The 19,091-nt window shown below is 48.1% G+C and overlaps 2 protein-coding genes across 2 annotated transcripts in view; one reads left to right on the top strand and one right to left on the bottom strand.

Moving 5' to 3' along the window:
- LOC106811991 overlaps positions 1 to 19,091 on the top strand; it is a 56,032-nt gene that overhangs the window by 32,557 nt on the left and 4,384 nt on the right. Inside the window, exons 4-22 of the mRNA XM_014815734.1 lie at positions 3,888 to 3,983; positions 4,988 to 5,848; positions 6,419 to 6,553; positions 6,826 to 6,982; positions 7,302 to 7,558; positions 7,935 to 8,365; positions 8,913 to 9,052; positions 9,430 to 9,544; positions 10,565 to 10,691; positions 11,236 to 11,383; positions 12,243 to 12,454; positions 12,963 to 13,068; positions 13,382 to 13,528; positions 14,089 to 14,256; positions 14,918 to 15,049; positions 15,606 to 15,785; positions 16,291 to 16,427; positions 16,949 to 17,080; positions 17,630 to 17,782. Of these exons, the coding sequence (XP_014671220.1) occupies positions 3,888 to 3,983; positions 4,988 to 5,848; positions 6,419 to 6,553; positions 6,826 to 6,982; positions 7,302 to 7,558; positions 7,935 to 8,365; positions 8,913 to 9,052; positions 9,430 to 9,544; positions 10,565 to 10,691; positions 11,236 to 11,383; positions 12,243 to 12,454; positions 12,963 to 13,068; positions 13,382 to 13,528; positions 14,089 to 14,256; positions 14,918 to 15,049; positions 15,606 to 15,785; positions 16,291 to 16,427; positions 16,949 to 17,080; positions 17,630 to 17,782 (3,834 nt within the window). The remainder of the gene's footprint in view (positions 1 to 3,887; positions 3,984 to 4,987; positions 5,849 to 6,418; positions 6,554 to 6,825; positions 6,983 to 7,301; positions 7,559 to 7,934; positions 8,366 to 8,912; positions 9,053 to 9,429; positions 9,545 to 10,564; positions 10,692 to 11,235; positions 11,384 to 12,242; positions 12,455 to 12,962; positions 13,069 to 13,381; positions 13,529 to 14,088; positions 14,257 to 14,917; positions 15,050 to 15,605; positions 15,786 to 16,290; positions 16,428 to 16,948; positions 17,081 to 17,629; positions 17,783 to 19,091) is intronic.
- On the bottom strand, positions 147 to 2,157 carry LOC106811997 (sulfatase-modifying factor 1-like). Its single transcript, XM_014815739.1, has one exon. The coding sequence runs from the start codon at positions 1,983 to 1,985 to the stop codon at positions 813 to 815; it is 1,173 nt and encodes a 390-aa protein (XP_014671225.1). The 5' UTR covers positions 1,986 to 2,157; the 3' UTR covers positions 147 to 812.

Below are 19,091 nucleotides of genomic sequence, written 5' to 3'. Positions count from 1 at the left end.
ACACCCAGTAGTCTGCTGTCATTGAATATTATTCATGAACTCAGTGCTAGTAACTTTTACATGGAGTGTAACTAGGACAGTTGCTTGTTTGATTGTACTAGCCCATGTGAGGTGTTTGTAATAAGATATCCACTAAAGACGCAGCGTCATAGATTAGAAGGATGATTTTATTGCTTCGATCTAAAAGAGTAAAAATAAATTGTGACGTCATTGCATGGGAACATTGCATGGTGTCAACCATAATTATTTGGTTCTTACAAAACAAATGCATCGAATTACAATTGTATGTCTTGTTAAGTGCACAGCAGTAGCTGTGGTGTATTTAACCTCTCCACTGCATGCAGCTGCTGCCCTCACTGTCTGCTGATTTCGAATCGATTTTGAACCAAAATACCATTCAGACTGATCCAAGCTGAACTCCTGTTCGTTTCACTCGTGGAATAATGCCTGCTCAATCAAGTACCGATTAAAAACAGCGATCACTTTTCTCTGTATTCGTGTCTCGCAGCCAGTCTCCCTGCCGACACTCAGGGGGCATCCTCAGACCAAGGGGCTCACAACCCTTCTAATGCAATGCCGTGGTGTCTCTCCCTGCTAGTAGCTCAAAAAGCCGACAGTGCGGTAGCAACACCCACACACACATGCCTCTCGGATCTTTCCTGGCGGTAGCGCCCTCATTGCCTCGCTTGCAGCCCAACAACGTGGCGGTGGCGCCCTCATTGCCTCGCTCGGAGCCCAACGATGTGGCGGCAGCGCCCTCATTGCCTCGCTTGGAGCCCAACGACGTGGCAGTGGCGCCCCCTGTTTAGAGCTCACAGCTCGTCCCTGGCGGCGGCGGACTGCGCGAGGTAATCAGGTAGTGCGTCGGCGGCGCAGCGCACGCCGAGGTTCCCCGCCGAGCTGTCGGGCGTGTTCTGGCTGCGCGCGGCGCAGCGGTAGCGGAAGCAGTACTCGCGCGTGCACATGTACGAGCCGCCCTTCTTCACGCGGTCGCTGCCCGTCGCGGGGCCGCGCGGGTTGCTCGCGGGGGCCGCCGCGTGCCGCGTCGTCCACCAGTCGGCAGTCCACTCCCACACGTTACCGACGACGTTGTGCAGGCCGTACGCGTTGGTCGGGTATGCGGCGACGGGCGCCGTGCCCGCATGGCCGTCCTCGCCGGAGTCGTGCTGCGGGAACTCGCCCTGCCAGGTGTTCGCGCGATGCTCGCCACGAGGCATGAACGCGTTGCCCCACGGGTAGAGCCGGCTCTCGCGGCCACCGCGGCACGCCATCTCCCACTCGGCCTCCGTCGGCAGCCGTTTGCCTGCCCACGCGCAGTAGCTCTCGGCGTCGCGCCACGACAGGTGCACCGCGGGGTGGTCCATGCGGCCGCGCACATCCGAGTCGGGGCCCTCCGGATGCCGCCAGTCGGCGCCCTTGACGGGCAGCCACCAGGGGGCGGCGGCGACGGCCTGCGTGATGTCGCTCTTGACGCGCTCGCTGATGAGCGCCTCGAGTACGAACGAGTCGCCGAACGTCTCGGCGTCGGTGGCGTGGCGCGTCGCGGCGACGAAGCGCGCGAACTCGGCGTTGCTCGTCTCGTACGCGTCGACGTAGAACGCGTCGACGGTGACGCGGCGCGCGGGGCCCTCACCGTCCTGCGGGAAGTGTGGCGCGTCGGTGCCCATCGTGAACGTGCCACCCTCTATGCGCACCATGCGGTTTGTGCGCGGGTACGTCGTGTACAGGTCGTCGGCTGCGCTTGCTGGCGGCGGCACAGACGACGCGTCTGCCGCGGCAGTGTCGTCAGCGGTCTGTCTGTTCGTTGCCGCACCGCATCCGCACTCAGTCGCCGCTCCATCGCCGTCTGTCGCTCCCGCACACTTACTGTCATCACCCCCTCCACTCCCCGTACATGATTCCGCTGAGCAGCGCAGTCCTGAACCGACGAACACACAGAATATAGAGAGGAGCACGATAAACACAGTGGTCGTGGAGGCGGCCATGTTTACCAGTAGCAGCCAATTGATAACTCATAATTATGTAGCGGATTTTTATGTTATCTTGCGCTATAAATGTAGGGCATGGGCATGAATTTACCCATTCCTTCTGTAAGCAAGTATTTTATATGTGAGCTTTATAAGAAATTAACCCCGTTTCGTATATTTGTTGGTAATCGCGTTACTGACTTCCACTGCCACCTGCTGGAAGAAAACGCAAGATTTATAAACATGTTTATAATACACAGATCGCGTCAGAATTGCGTTCAGCAGTGCAGGGGAATGGGATTAAAGCACAGAAATGATCAAATGTAGTTTTCGCTGCAGCCAATTTTCATTCCGACGCTTCTTATGCTTTTGAAGCCGAGTAGTCGCGTTTTTACTGATGGAAGCACGTCTAACATTACAGCTGGTACACATATACAGTCCTTCGTAGACTGAACCCTCGAATAATCGATACCGACAAGGCGTATGCGCAGTGTTAGTAGCGCGGTTAGACGCGGTACGTCCTGGGCCAGTCTAGCGCGCGCGGAGAGCCGTGGTGAGTAAGTGAGGTAGATATGTCAGGGTAGGAAGCACAAGCCGTGTGTGGTGGTGGGCTGTGAATCAATCGCTGTGTGTGTTAACGCCACCGGCCACACACAAACGCTGCAGGTCTGTCAGGAAATGGAGGCGGTTGTTCTTCACTCCCGACAAGCATTACTCTGGTAAGTTGTGTCGCTAGTTGCCATGGGTGTATGTATTGTTCATCGATCGAATGGTTTTTACCGAGCAGGGTTTCATGGCAATTATTAGGGAATCGCATCGATATCTGTCACGAAAAGAACAATATGATCACAGGAAAAATCAAGGTATCTTATGTTCGAACATGTATAAAAAAACAAGCCAACATAAAAATCAAAACGTTCGTGGTATGTACGTCGTGTGGAAATATTAAATAATAACGGGTTACACCCGTTTGTACGTGCGCGCGTGCGTCAACAACTCATCGACCAGAAGCAGCTACTCGATAAACAGGTGACAGTCGCGGTGACAACTCTACGACTACGGTGCTCCAGAAATGTCTCAAATGACAACCACATAAGATTAACTATGGGTGACATTTCTATTTGCATGAACTACGTTAATGATATGAGTTAAGCAAACTAAGTCGCTTGCAGTACTCCAGTAGCTAGCGTGAGATCGTGCCCAACTAATCCAGGTTAGGCATCTTAGGTATCACGAAGTGATGCTCAGATTTCTGTGTATCATCAACTGATGCACAGACTTTCCGTATATCAAGGAATGATGCAAAAACCCTGTGCATCAGTCTGTGTCAGATGGAAAAGTATGTGCATCAGTTGATGATACACAGAAATCTGTGCATCACTTAATTCGTGATACCTAAGGTGCCTAAAGTGGATTTGCACCCTGATGCTGCAAGTTCGATTCCCTGCCAGGACAGCGAATTTTGTCAAGATGGGAAAACCTCGAGTTCAATAGTGTGACTGTGAATCCGTTGTGGCTTTAGTTTAGCTGACCGCGTAAAATGGTGGACCCCCCCCCTCTCTCCTGTGAACTGATGGTGACGTAAATCACTCTGGAACTATATGCGACTGTGTCTTTGATACAATGAAGGAGATTAGAATGTGGGAAAAGGTGAAGCAGTTAGCAGTTATGAGAGCTCTGTTACTACCACTATACTATCAATCACTCGTACTCCTCATACAGCGCTAAGCTTCGCCTGTCCCAACTATTTACGACATTGTGGAATTTCGTGAATGAAGCTCGTGAGTTATGACACCTGGCTCTAGGTAGTAAACAATGGACGCCTGTTCCCGAGTAGTCGGCTGTGTGGCAGTGATGGGACGAATCGCGACGTTTAAGAAATTATAAACACCCATCCTCTTTGTCATCTAATCATTCCAGGCTGAGGTGATTGGCTACGGCGGTGACGATCACCACGGTGACAGTGATGCGGAGTTTATGAGCAATCTCATCAACAGCCTAGCAGACGATGACGAGGTGAGTTGGGATGAGGCAGTGGGTACGCGTAAAAGCCCCGAGGCCACAATTACAAAAATCTTTGTTTGCCCTCACCCGACCCAGGCTGAAAAGTTTGGGTAGGTAGGTAGGCTTCTTCTTTTGTTTAGGTTTTTTTTTTTTTACAAATTCAGCATGGTGTCTACATGCTCAGGTGTGCTTGTGGCTTGTGTGTAGATACCTTTTATGTTGAATGTTTGTTTTGCTTGGTACATATAATGTATTGCCTACAGATTTATATAATGTACAGTGATACAATTTGTAAACAGAAAAAAAGAATGGGAAAGATCAATAAATGTTTTTGAGTCGGCCCCTTTTTGGCGGGTCGGTCGGGTGAGGGCAAACAAACAATATTTTTATTATGGTCTGAGGTAAAACAATGCAATCGGTGCACAACTGCTGTATTTCGAGGAAAGGACATTGAACCAGTTCACATCTTGGTGTCGATCCTTCCCCCTCGGAGTAGTTTAGCCCGGCCAATGCAGTGCTCGCCAAGACGAAAGAAATAAGGCCGCCGGGAGAAGCATATTAATTACCATTATCATCGTCGAGGAAATCTTTACAGTCTAGCACATGTCACTGTGTAACGCACACTCAGTCTGCGCCGAAAACTAAAATAGAATTTGGCAGTCATGGGAGAGAGAGGAGGATGTAAATAACATGGCTTCACAGGGTTTCATCTCAGCAACAGCAACACGATCGCGCCAAAACAACCACAGCCTGTTGGGGTTTTGCGCCGTGATTCGAACCGCACATAAACAAAACAGACGTTGGGACGGGGTGTGGGTGTGACTTTATTCTACGTGCAGGACAAAACGCTTTACCCATCGCACGCGCGTGCGTGCGTGGCTGCACTTTTTACGGCATGCTAAATTTAGAACTCTGGCTCGTGTGAACGAATAGAACCGGCTATATGTTGTGTGAGCTACGGCGTCCCGTCATGAGAGAGGCGTACAAGCCCCCACTCACCACGTCCCACATTGCAGGCACAGCTGCTGTCAGACGACGACCACGACTTCGCCAAACTGACCGTGATCAACACCGAGTGGAACTCCGAGAACGAGAATCTCCTCGTCGGCACGACGCCCGACGACGTGAAGCCTCCCGTTGCCATGGATACGCGCGCGGGAGCGGGCGACGACAACGACAAGCGGCTGTCTTCGGGTTCGGACCCGAACAGCCTCCTCGCGCAGATTCTCGGCCAGCTCTCCGAGGACTCTAAGGATATATTCTCTTCCGGAAAACCGGCGTCGTCGCCGTCTTCCCCGAAGCAGAATGGAGGATCGCGGCCGGACCCCGTTGCCAATGGCGACGCCGCGGAGCGGGAGGCCACCGCCACGTCGTCGCGGCGACCGGCGGCGACGACTACGACAACGACGAAGACAAACTCTAGTGCCATTGATATGAAATCAAAATTCTTTGCGAGCACGAAGGCCACTAGTACAATCTTCAGCAGCAGCAGCAGCCGTGCAACGGCGGCGGCAGGCGGGGAGACGAAGAAAGTCGTCGTTCAATCGCGGACAGTTGCCGAGAGCAGCTCACCGATGCTGCAGAAGCGCGAGACGGTCGCCGCGACAACGGTGGCGTCACCGTCGCCGACGCCGAAATTCACGAGTGGTTACCGGAGCACAGCAGAGGTCGGGCCGGTGAACGCGACGAGCAAGCCAGACCCGGTGGCGCCCTCTCAGTTTCGCCGACCGGACTGGTTTAGGTCAATGGCCGGCAGTGCGGGCAGCGTCGTCGATAGCAACAAGCCTCTGCTGCGCTCCTACAAGCAGACGCCCAAGGCCTCCGTGAAGCCGATAGTGAGAGAGCCGGCGAAGCCAGCCGATGCCGCTAACGAGCAGGTACGTGCAGGTGTGGAGAAGGTGCGTACAGGTGTGGAAAGAGTGTGCAGGTGTGTGTAGGCGTGGAGAAGATTTGCAGGTATGTGTGGGTGTGGAAAGGACGTGGTGGTGTGGAAAACGCGCGTGACAGCTTAGTACGTGCAGGTTTAGAGAACTGTGTGCAGTGAGTAGGTGAGTATGCCTGTGTTTGTATTAAAAACAATGTGATTACCAAGTAGCTATTGAAGATGGTGAATTAATGACTAGGTATGTCCAGGTAAGGTTAGCAAATGTTTAATTGCTGTTTTACAGGCAAGTTGGTACACGATAGAATTGTATCTTTATTAAGTAGGTGCATGCAGATGGAAAGGTACTGTATGGTTAACATGCAACTATTGAGGATTACCTATTAAACAAATTGTAACAGGAATGAAGAAATGCTGTGTTTTGGGGCGAATGTTTGCCTACTGTGGAAGTCGTCGTATCAGTAAAGATTTTTCCACTTCTGTGAAGTGAATACAATGTTGATATAACACTTATGCAATGTGATGAATAGAGGCATTCTAGCTGCCATATTTTAACTGACTACAGAATATAAAGGATAGTATGAAGACAGATGAAGAAAAGTCAGCGCTGGTGAAGAGATACCAAACTCCACCGCCTCCACTTGCTATTAATCAGACCAAGGTTCCTCCCACGACACTAACAGACCAGAAAAAAGAGGAAGTGAGTACAGACTATGCAACATGACTGTCACTGGTATTTATAGGATACATGGTAATTTTGGCACGCATATCATTATGCACATGCACAGGCATACGCACGCACTCACGCACACATTCCAGCTAAATACGTAATGTTATTAACAAATATGTGTTAATGCAACAATGTTATTAACCATTTTCCTAAGCGAGTTGTGTGTTTGAATGTTCTAACTTCTACTTGAATCATCGTACGATCGGATGTTTTTTCACACATTCTCATCGCACATGCTGCAGGTTTACTACTTCAAGTACGATGCAGCCAAGCAGTCGAAAATTAATGCGGACGCTCCAATCCAGTCTACACGAGTGAACCCTGTCTCCACGGCTCCGCAGGGCTCTGTCTCCAGTCTGCAACGCCCCTCAGTACCTCCAGTCCCACCCCCTAATGCTGGTAAGTATCGGCACATACATATCTACATTCTATCTGTACTATCCTAGCAATATGTTCGTTACGTTAGGTTAATTAATGACCTTCACCTACAATGAAAAAACTTATCAAGAGCTGTTCGCGTAGCAGTGATTGGTTCAATTACTTTATTTACACTTATGAATTACATTTTGGAGGTTAAACATATTAGTTAAGCAAGTTAATAGACAATGCTAATAAAATTAAAACAAATGAAGCTAAACAAATAAAAGTTATGGAGGGCGACATGACAATTCAGTCTTCCAGTCAGCCACTCAAGAAAGTATCTCCCATCTGCTTTCAGCAAAGCAGGGCAGCCCGACGAAGGAGCGTCCACGCGCGCAGACGTCGTTCCTGCATGGCGGCGGCCGCGCGACCGCGTCCAATGTCGACAGCAACCCGTACAGCCGCGTGCCGTCCAGCATTGTGTCGCGGCCTCGCCAGCCGTCGCCGCCGCACTCGCCGCCGACGAAGAAGGACTGCACGCCGCCGCCGCCCATCCCCCCGCACCTGAGCAGTAGCCCCGAGGACGAGAACTACGAGCCGATCGACGACATGGAGGTGAGGGTCGGGGTGTATGTTGCGTGTGCATTTAGTTCATGTGTGTGCATGTGCGTGCGTGCGTGCGTGCGAGCGTGCGTGCGTGCATGCGTGTGTGTAAGTTCAACAAGAACAAGTGCTTACCTGCTTCAAGTGCATGGAAATGTTCCCAGTAACTTTATCATCTCAACACAAGAACGTTCCTGCCAACCTCATTACAACACAAGAACGTTCCTACTTACCTCATAACAAAAGAATTTTCCACTAACTTCCTCGCAACAGTACAAGCATGTTTTTGGTTACCTCATGGCACAAGAACATTCCCCACTTACCTCTTAACACGAACATTCCCGCTTACCTCGTAACACAAGAACATTCCCGCTTACGTTCTCCGCAGAATATCTACGACGCCGTTGACGAGAAGCTAATGCACAGCGTCGCGGCGGCGGCCCTGGCTGCAGTGCCACCTAGCGGCGACTTCAAGAAGGCGTCGAGTCCCGTCTACGCGGAGCCGAATCTCTACGACAGCATCGCGCCGCTTCTCGCCTCGACCATCGAGGATGCGCCGGCCTCGAGCTCGGCGCGGCTAAAACCCGAGCTGGTGCCGCCACGCGTGCCGCGCAAGAACGACGGCAAGTCGCCCGAGCCGCCGCCGAAGCTACCCGACGGGCCGCCGAAGAAAGATGGCGGATCGCGTGACTCGCTCGACCGCCGCTCGAGCGCGAGCAGCGAAGTCGAGCGCAGCCCTGACCTTGCCAAGGTCAGGTTTGCGACGGACACCGCGGTCGGCGAGGCCAGCTCCGTCAAAGACAAGGAGTATTTTGACAGGTGCGTGCGTGCGTGCGTGCGGGCAATGGCGGTAGTGGTGGATATCGTTATTTATTTATTTAAAGACGTTACATTGGTAAAATATATATCAACATGAGCTTGAAAGCTCCTCATCGTTAGTGCAATAAAAAATGGTTCTTAATTACGTTTGTTAGAGTGGAGGGTTGGTGGTGGATATTCTACGAGGGATTGTGTGGGTGGGGAATGTTGGTGGTTATTCTATGAGGAATTGTGGTGGGGGAATCATGAGAGTGATTAATGGTTACTCTGTGAGGGATCGAAGCAGGAGGAATCATGGTAGAGTGGAATGGAGGGAGGGGCTTACACTGTCATGGGTCATGGTGGGGCAGTCATGGTTCGTGGGTCGTGCTTACACCATGAGGGCTTTTAGGAGAAGGAATCGTTAGTGGAAGGGTTTGGTAGTGGTCACTTAAGTTCACGAAAGATGGACGTGGTGAATTGTTGGTGGAGGGAACTGCTGGTGGTCTATCTGTCTGGCCATGCTGTCCCTGGCTGCTGACACGTCGCGCATGTGTTTCACCTGCAGGCAGAAGATGTACAGACGATCGACGGGAGCAATAGAGGTGGGCAAGCTGCCTGATCTCAATAGAGGGGCGCCCGGCCGGCATTCGGAGAACTCTCGCTCGATGGAGTCCAGCATGATCAACAGTCTCGACCTCAACAAAGGTAGTGATCAAGCAACAGTGGCAGCCTTCCGGCAGGTCTTCGTGCTTAATAGAGTTTGTTTTATTTTTGTGTTGTATGCTGCGTTCTGCTAACTACGGAAGGGATTTCGTCTACAAAAAGCCCTACTGCTCTCTCGTGTGACGTCTGCTCCGTAATTGTTGTACATGTGAGGTCTGTACTTCTCGTTGGTACTGGCTAATCTCAGGTGACCAAGTGCATTACTATCCAAACTCTCGCTGCTAGTCGGAGGGTAGTATGAGGGGCTTAACCAACGAGATTCCTGCTGCCTCTCGTTTAGTTTCCGTGCGCGTGACGTCATCTCCGTGGTTACCACGCTGTCATTTATTTCTGTCCTAATCGGCGAACATATTTTTCAGGCAAATCACAGTCGCCTCCTCCTCCGCCCTCTTCCTCCGCCTCCAGCGACAGTCTGAGCGGAACCCCCACTTCCACGCCCAAGGCAAAGTCTTCTTCAATGTCGCAGTTTTCCAGGTAGGCCGTGTGCTGCATTATGTTATATTATTTATTAATTTATTAATTTAAAGACGGTACATTGGTAAAAGATATGTCAACATGAGCTTGCGAGCTCCTCACCGTCAGTGCAATAAAATAAACAGTGCTTCATTAACGTATTAATTTTTTGCATAATAAAATCATTTTACATATTTATATGCATTATTAAGCTTCACGGCCAGACTTCACTGGGGCAAGGATGGATTTCGCTGTTGACTCGTAGATTTCCATCTTCGTGTAAGCGCGGTCAGATTGCCAGCGTTGCCGACGGGCGAACCACTTCGTGTCGTAAATGCACACGTGAATTGTGATGAAGACGAATTGTTATCATACTTGCATGTCTGAGCACCTGTGTCAACTGACATACGCACCTGTGTCAAGTGCCACCTCTATTAACTGCTGTATCTGTGTCAACCATACACTTAACACAATTAACACATACACGTCTATCGGTTGTCGCATACACCTCTGTCGATTTACACATACACCTCTGTCAGTTGACACATACACCTCTGTTGATTGACACATACACCTCTATCGACTGAGACATACACCTTTGTCAATTGACACATACACCTCTGTCGATTGATACATACACCTCTGTCGATTGACACATACACCTCTATCGATTTACACATACACCTCTGTCGATTGACACATACACCTCTATCGACTGAGACATACACCTCTGTCAATTGACACATACACCTCTGTCAATTGACACATACACCTCTGTCGATTGATACATACACCTCTGTCGATTGACACATGTGCCTGTCGATTGACACATGCACCTGTCGATTGACACATGCACCTGTCGATTGACACATACACCTCTGTTTATTGACACATACACCTTTGTCGATTGACACATACACCTCTACCGATTGACACATACACCTCTATCAATTGATACATGCACGTCTACCTATTGACACATACACCTCTACCGATTGACACATACACTTCTGTCGGTTGACACATACGTGCTTGTTGCAGGTTGAAGTCTCCACCGAGTCCGTCACCTCACGGGGATGTAGCTGGCGGGGATGAAGCGATGAGAGGTGGGGACACCTTGAGGAAGAAGAAGTTCTCATTGAGAAAGCTCATGAAGTTTGGAAACAAGGTAATGTATGGTAATAGGTTGTTATTGGTTTCCCACTTATGATTATGTACTACCCTGTTTATACTATATATATACGGGGCTACTGCTAGCGTTCGCCACCTTTGCAAAATGCGATTAATAAATAACGGTGGTGATTTTACTACACTAAGTGGCGAATACAAATGGCGCATGGTTTAACTGCTCACAAAATTACGTTTGAATAATGAAATCGCCAAATCTCGGTGTCGTGTCATATGTTTTCGTACGCCTTTTTTCCCATAATCACCCCTAGTGGTAATTACGATCTTAACGGTGATTGCCCTCATCAGTAATTATTACCTCAGTCAGTCAGTGATAATTACCATCTTTATTGCTAATCACTACCCTCATAAGTGGTTGTTACCACAGTGGTGATAACTGACCTCATCGTTACTCAATATCATCATTAGTAATTATTCTATCAGTGGTGATAGCTTACCGCATCGTTACTTCGTCGTCATCTTCAATGATCATTTTGCTGCTAATTACTGTGGTCCTCGTTAACCGCTCGTTAATTGCCTCGCAGGAGGACTCGTACGCCATCAGGGACACGGCGCACAAGTCGATCGATCGACGCAAGCTGGACATCGTCGTCATTCGAAACACCGAGGACGGCCCGCAGATGATCCAGCACAACTCCGAACTAGAGGGCGCCACCGTAGAGAGCCTGGACGGTAGGTGGCGCCACTGTAGAGAGCCTGGGTGGCTGTGCGGCTGGCCAGATGGCCAGGAGGATAAAGGAGACGAGCGCCAAACCCACGTGTTTGACGTACGCTGTGTTGGTGGGCACCATAACTGAGAGGTGACATTTTTTGTGGACATGACTGGAGAATTGCTGACCGATAAGAGATGACCTTTAGTTGTGGACCCAGCTGTGGATAATTACTACCAATGGAAGGTGACATTTAGTTGTGTATACGACTGTGGACAATAGTTGGCTAATGGAAGGTGACATTTAGTTGTCGACATGGCACTGAGCAATGGCTGACTGATGGAAGGTGACAATTAGTCGTGGATACAATGAGTTACTGGTGGGAGGTGATACCTAGTTCATGATGCAGCTCTGAACTTTAGTTAACTGAGATAGATAAATATGGATAGCAACTCTGTTAGGTGTTGCCAACTATTTCTCGATGAAACTCTGGATTGATAACAGCAGCTGTAGAGGAAATTTAAAGAAACATCATTATGCTACGATATTGATTAATACTATTATAACACATGGAAAATGCAACTAAGAGCAAAATTACGTTTTATATACAAATATTGATTACTATATACGAACATACATAAATAGTTTGTCACTAACTTCACAGCTCACTAGCTGACATCGAATGATAAGTTTATTGAAGCCACGCGGGTTTTATTAGGTCTGTATCCCATGGAGACGGTCCAGGATTCCACTACACGTACTGATATTACAACTAAAATTTTCTGACATCCCCCCACCACCACGGTAGATAAATCTACATAGTGATTAAGTAGTACATAGTAGCAACTGAGTGACTGTGTTTATCTCCTCGTCGTTGGCAGATATCCAGCGCACGCTGATGGCAACGTCGCCCGAGCGCGTTAAGACATTCAGCAGCTCCCTGACCGGCTACAAGGGTCTTTCTAGCGGCGGCGGGGGCGTCACCATCGGCACGAAGCCAGCCCGCCCGCCGCAGCCTCACCGCTTGCGCTCACAGAGCGAGGACCGCTCCTCCGTCTGCATGCGCGATGGCGCCGAGACGTTGCTGACCAAGGTCAGTGCAAGGTCGGGACGAGAGGTCGCGTTCGTTTGTCTGCCAAGGTCATGCAAACTGCGCGACTGGCTACCTTGGATGTATAACTAGAATGGAGCTGTAATCGGTGAGGTTTTGTTAGTATCGTGTAATCAGATCGCTTGGCTTTACGTGGCTTATTGTCAACTTTCATTCAGGAAAGTGATGAAATGTTCAGTTAAGAATGTGGGAACTAAATGGTAGGGTGCCTTTAAACTTTTACTGCTATTTGTTCAGAATTATTTTTTTTATTAATAGTACATAAACATAGGGTATTTCATGTCTGATCAGTTTAGATTATAAATACAATATCACTGATTAGTCATCAAATATTTTTTCCTGTATGAAAAGCATTGCTTGTATTTGATCATGATGAATGCAAGTTATTTTTGTTAATTTATAGTTTAATTTTCTAAGAGTCCAATGCAAGAGTGGGAGTGCAAGTGTGTATCACACTGGTCATGTATAGTTTTGTCTTTCTCTATTATAGGATGGCGCGTCCAAGCCTGCGTTGCCACCACCGCTGCCGCGGCAGAAACCAGACCTGCCAAAGCGAGGAATGCGCCCTGTGTCCAAGTCAGAATACATGAATATTGGTACAGCATTGTTAATGACAAACAACATTCCCTAATTATGTTGTCACTAATGACTTCATGTTTTTAAGATAATTCATTCTGGCATTCGATAATAGTTACGTCAGCACATTGAATTCACACCTTAATGGAAATTTGCATAGCGTGAGTAACAAACAGTGCCAGCATGTTCCCTCCTTGGTCATTAATTAGTACGTACACCGGTAATGACCCATCAACATCACGTGATGACCATAAATGCTACAGGCCATGTGGCAATCTGTTTGCTTCTGGTTTCATTGATTTGCGTGAGTCGAGTGTGCTTGTATTGCTGCAGGTGAGGCTAGACTGAGTGTGGTGAACCCAACTAAACCTAGCAGACATCCATACACGGACACCTCCGACACGGACAGTGTGCTTAGTGAAAGCTTCCCTGCAAAGAGCCCGCCACCGCCACCTACCGAATACGACGATGTCGGTCGACGTAAGAATTCTTTGGTCACGTATTGACGTGTTTCCATCGAATCGTTCATTTCATTCCATCATTAATAATAAGTTGTGTTTGGTAAACCTGACCGAAGCCGAATAGCTGGTAACGGCTGCAGCTTCTTGCTCCACTGCTGCTCCCTATAAATTTTAGAAGCTGCAGCCATTATTTAATAATACAGATCTAATCACTACGCCTATCATGCTGCTACTGCGTGCTACATTACACAGCTATTGTGCTTTCTGGGAGAAACACAAATGTGAAGTTATTATGATAGTCTGTGGGTATTAAATTCACCACTATCGTGGCGTCTGGGCAAAATACGAATACAACTTTAGAATGGTCTTTGGCCGATATAATATATTGGTGGATCCGCGTGTAGTACGCACTCGCGATTTACCCACGACTAGCCTCGCGATTTACTCACGATTACCCTTGCGATTTACTCACAATTTCACTCTTTATATACTCGCGATTTTACACTAGTGATTATTACTCGATTTTTTCTTACGATTGCGAACTTTGCGGTGATTGTCGGCGGACGATGACAACAACAGGAAGGTCAGCGAATCTCTACGACCCGGTGTCTGACACTGTGAGCACGTCGTCTGCTCGCTCGTCCGGCCACGACGATGAGTACCTCGTGCCGATCGGCAGCGGCGAGAACTCCAAGTCCAACTCACTCGACTCCAGTCCGCGCAGGACCGCCGAGTCCAACGTCACAGGTACCCGGTCCCCGTACTGCTGTCAGGGTTAGAGGTAAGGGTAGTATTGGTGGTAAGGGGTAAGGTTAGTGTGGTAGGTGTTAAAGGGTAAGGTTAGTGTGGTAGGTGTATTGTTAGTGTTGGTGTCAGGGTTAGGTGTAAGATTAGTGTGGTTGGTGTTAGGGTTAGGGACAAGGTTAGTGTGGTGGGTGTTAGGGTTAGGGACAAGGTTAATGTGGTAAGTGTTAAGGGGTAAGGTTAGTGTGGTAGGTGTTAAGGGGTAAGGTTAGTGTGGTAGGTGTTAAGGGGTAGGGTTACTGTTTGTGTTATGTGTATTGTTAGTGATGGTGTCAGGGTTAGGAGTAAGGTTAGTGTATTGGGTGTTAGGGTTAGGGGCAAGGTCAGTGTGTTAGGTGTTTTTGGTTGTAGAGGTACTGTTTGTGTTAGGGGTAATGTTAATATTGTATTAGGATTAGTTGTAAGGTTAGTGTGGTAGGTGTTGGGAGGTGGAGGGTTGGTACCGTTCGTGTCAGGTTTATTCTTATTATTGGTGTTAGGGTTAGGGTTGTATGTTCCTTACAGTTTTACAGCGTAATTATTTTTTGTTGATCCGTGCACGTGTTTGTGATTTATAAATGCATTTATTCATGTGTTTTTCAAGCGTGTTTTTGTCTCACCACAGTGATCAACATCTCTGACATGACCAGAGACATGGAAAGGCTGATCAACCAAGACACCCCGACCGAGGCCTGGAACTTTACGGCCCCCCTTGCTTGCGCGGATGATGATGAATCTCCCAGCCAAGACCACAACGGTGTGTGTTATCTGTGACTTATTACATGTACAACCCTGCATGACACCACAACAGTACGTTAAAGCTGGTGTCTGTTCTCAATCGTACTCTGACTAGAATTTCTTACATATACAACACTACACGACACTTCAAAAGTTTGTTAAAGCTAGTATCTGTTCGCAATCGTACTATGACTATCATTTCTGACATATACAACACTACACGACACCTCAAAAGTATGTTAAAGCTAGTATCTGTTCGCAATCGTACTATGACTATCATTTCTGACATATACAACACTGCATGACACCTCAAAAGTACGTTAATGCTAGTATCTGTTCGCAATCGTACTATGACTATCATTTCAGACATATACAACGCTGCATGACACCATAACAGTACGTTAAATTTGGCATCTGTTCGTAGCCATGCTCTGACTATCGTTGTGACTCGGTATGATGGCATGTGTGTGTGTGTGTGTGTGTATGTAACGGTGTTGCAGACCTCCCCTTCACCCGTATATTAGACTGCCGACGTTAACGGTGTGTGGTGACCCGTCAATCCCTCTGTCCAGCAGGTGGCCAGCCCGTGCCGACGCCGCGACGTAAGCGGCAGTCGCGCGGCAGCAGCGGCTTTTACGAGGATGTGGACACGGCCAGCGCCCAGGGCAACAACTACACGAAGATGGTGATGATGAATCTGGAGACACTTGTCATGGCTTCAGAGAAATCGAAGCACAAAGATCTCTCCAAGACAGGTGCATGTGTGTGTTTGTGTGCATGCGTGAGGGTGTACGTGCGTGTGTGTGTGTGTGCTTGTGTACGTGCGTGAGCGTGTACGTGCGTGTGTGTTTGTGTGCGTGCATGTGTGTTTGTGTGCGTGCGTGAGCGTGTACGTACGTGTATGTTTGTGTGCGTGCTTGAGCGTGTGTGTGCGTGTGTGTATTTTAAGGACATGGGATTTTTCTCATAATTCTGATGATATATTTTTGTATAGCAATCTTATATAAGTTGTATTTGTGTTACCTATAATGTAAATAACATCAACTTGAATTTTATATTGTCTAATGATTTCTTGTTTAAATATGTTCATGTGTTTCTTTGCTGCTAGGCGTCAGTGCTATTGGCAGTATGAAGGTGCCACAGCGATGTTCATGTGTTTTTTCTTCGCTGCCAGGCATTGGCACTATCAGCAGCATGGGTGCGCTGGTGTCCATGTGCAGTCACTGTGATGTTCATATGTTTTTTTTTCTTCGCTGCCAGGCATCGGTGCTATCGGCAGCAAGCTGAAGTGGAAGGATTTCCTGCTCAAGTCAGAATCGCCGCTGCTCACGACGAAGCGGTATGTGTTCTACAGCGCCTCGTGGAAGTACAACCCTGACCAGGAGTACACACTCGTGGTAAGCTGTGCGTGGGGCAGAGAGGTGAGGGGCAGAACAGGCCGGGGTGGGGCGGAGAGGGGAGGGGCAGGACGGGTGGGGTAAAAAGAGACTGGGAGGGTAGGGCTTTGAGCAGTATGTTTTCCATGGTGCCTCTTGAAAGAATAACCCGTTCCAACAGGAGCACACGCTCACGGTAAGCCATGTGTAGGGCAGGGAGGGGAGTGGCTGGGCATGATAGGGTATGGTAGGTCAGGCATGGCAAGGCTTGGGAAAGTGTGTGCTATAGCACTTCATGGAAGCACAACCCTGCTGCGGATTGCTTAACGTGAGTGAAAAAGTTTAGGACAGAATACATACCGTGGCATATCAAAAGACTCGTTAGTGCATGGTAGATGGCAGCACAGTGCAATTTCTTTGTGTTTTGCGGTAATTGGTTCCTTCGGGAAGCTTTAATTTACTCTAACTTTATTTCTCTCACTGTTGCATTAAATTGTATCGTTACTGTTCTTAGCGCACTATCTCTGTTTCGTTTGCTGCAGCTTCTGCCACAGATGACATCGCTGATGGAGAAGAAGGAGAGTGGGTTGTACGTCTTTGCAGAGTTTGAGGACAGTGTTCCCTCGAAGCTGCTTCAGCAATCGGTCAAAGTTCCAGACGACCAGACAACTAGGGTACGCGATATGCTTGGCCCGGGGCGTGATTTTCTCCTTAATACGCCATTGGGCACCCACGAGCTCTTGATTTGATTTGATTTGATTTGTGATGCTGAGAGAAGATTGATGTTGACCATATATTTTGTCGTCTTGACCGTAAATGATCACAATACTTCCAACTATATTTGTTTACCATACATAGTGATCATACGTACTGTCCATACATAGTGATCATACATGCTGTCCGTACATAGTGACCATACATAGTGACCATACATACTGTCCATACATAGTGATCATACATACTGTCCATACATAGTGATCATTCATACTGTCCATACATAGTGACCATACGTACTGTCCATACATAGTGACCATACATGCTGTCCATACATACTGACCATACATGCTGACCATACATACTGACCATACATGCTGACCATACATACTGACCATACATGCTGATACATAAGTGACTCTACTTGTTGATCAATCGCTCGTATAGACTAACTATACAAGCTGACCTTGGTCCGCACCCGCTGACCTCGTGTGGGTCTGTCTCTACAGGTGCTGGTTGCTGTCACGCCGCCGATGATGATAGAATCGCTGTGTAAGTTTGCCGACAACAGCCGGGACAGGCACAGCAAGGATCCGCACGTGTACGAGAAGACTGTCTGCTTCCTACTACTGCAGGCTCTCGGCCTGCTCAAGAACTTACAGGTAGCACATTGCACGTGTGTTGTCATCGTACAAAGGCCCACCGTGAGAGACATCATGAGTAGTTGTGATGTCGTGAATGTGAAATGTCCTAACTTCGTGTCGTCAACGCGACATGTTGTGCAATTTAGTTGTGACATTTTAGACTTGGCTTAGTCGTAACTATTAATGATGTTTCTAACCCAGGTGAGCTCTCAGGTGCGGGCATACATGTTATATTGGGGGTAGCTCACTCTCACACACGCGTGCACGCACGCTTGCACACTCACATACGTATGCACTCACATCCGTGCTAACATACTGACACACACAGTTTTCCTGCTGCCATTAACTAGACTACCTCACGAATTTCCTGAAAATTATATTTGTAACGTAATTTTTGTAATTTTTTCACATCAAAAGTTAGTACTAACGTCATTAAATATATCCTCAAACTGACACCTGATAAGAATGTTTTTACATTGGTTAAAATTCAAAAAATCTATACTGATTTGAGTTCCTATCATGATACTATTTAATGGCATCTCTGTTAATGTGGTGTATGTCGTTACCTCCGCCAAACGGAGTTGGAGGAAGTTATGTTTTTGCTCTCGTGTGTTAGTGTGTTCGCGCGATCAATATTAGCACGTCGAGTCGTATGGCGTATGTCGTTGGCGGTCGATCGATATCACCCAGCGAGCCAGCGAGTCAGCAAGCCAGCGAGCTCAGCAAGCCAGCGAGCTCAGCAAGCCAGCGAGCTCAGCAAGCCAGCGAGCTCAGCGAGCCAGCTCGTAACACGTACATACATGTTACATGGGAGCGTATACATGTTAGTACGCTGGCGTATATCGTGGGTTATTCGTGTGTTCGTGAGTCGTATGGCGTATGTTGCTGGCGGAGGTATGCTCTCTCCGTGAGTGCCCTCTGTCTAGTTGTTATTTGTGTATGGTGCACAAACAGTTTCTGTTTCAATTTGTGTGGGCTATATAGAATTTACATATAGAATAATGGTGGTTGTGTTCGTGTCGAGCGTTTGATTACATCAAATGGACGGCAAATTAGGGAGTATAAAGAAGGTATCTAAGCATGAAAAGTGAACAGAAACACTGATTGTAGTTTTATAGATTTTATTTTGTACAATTAACATATAAATTTATTATTTGCTAGTGCTATTTATGCTGACGTAATCACTTTAAGTAAATGAACGCAATGAAATTAAACCCGGTCAACAAACACTACCAGTGACCCCGTGCTTGCTTTACATTTTATAGGCCTACGTGACAACACTGAGAAAGAACTGTTTAGTGTTGCCATGTCATGGTGATCATTGTGA

The sequence above is a fragment of the Priapulus caudatus genome, unplaced genomic scaffold, assembly GCF_000485595.1.
Source record: "Priapulus caudatus unplaced genomic scaffold, Priapulus_caudatus-5.0.1 Scaffold598, whole genome shotgun sequence".
NCBI classification, from domain to species: Eukaryota; Metazoa; Priapulida; class Priapulimorpha; order Priapulimorphida; family Priapulidae; genus Priapulus; species Priapulus caudatus.
This window is presented reverse-complemented; position numbering and strand designations above follow the sequence as displayed.

Bases quoted from the DNA above. Each gene is read 5' to 3' on its own strand.
- LOC106811997 (XM_014815739.1), bottom strand. From the start codon at position 1,985: ATGGCCGCCTCCACGACCACTGTGTTTATCGTGCTCCTCTCTATATTC.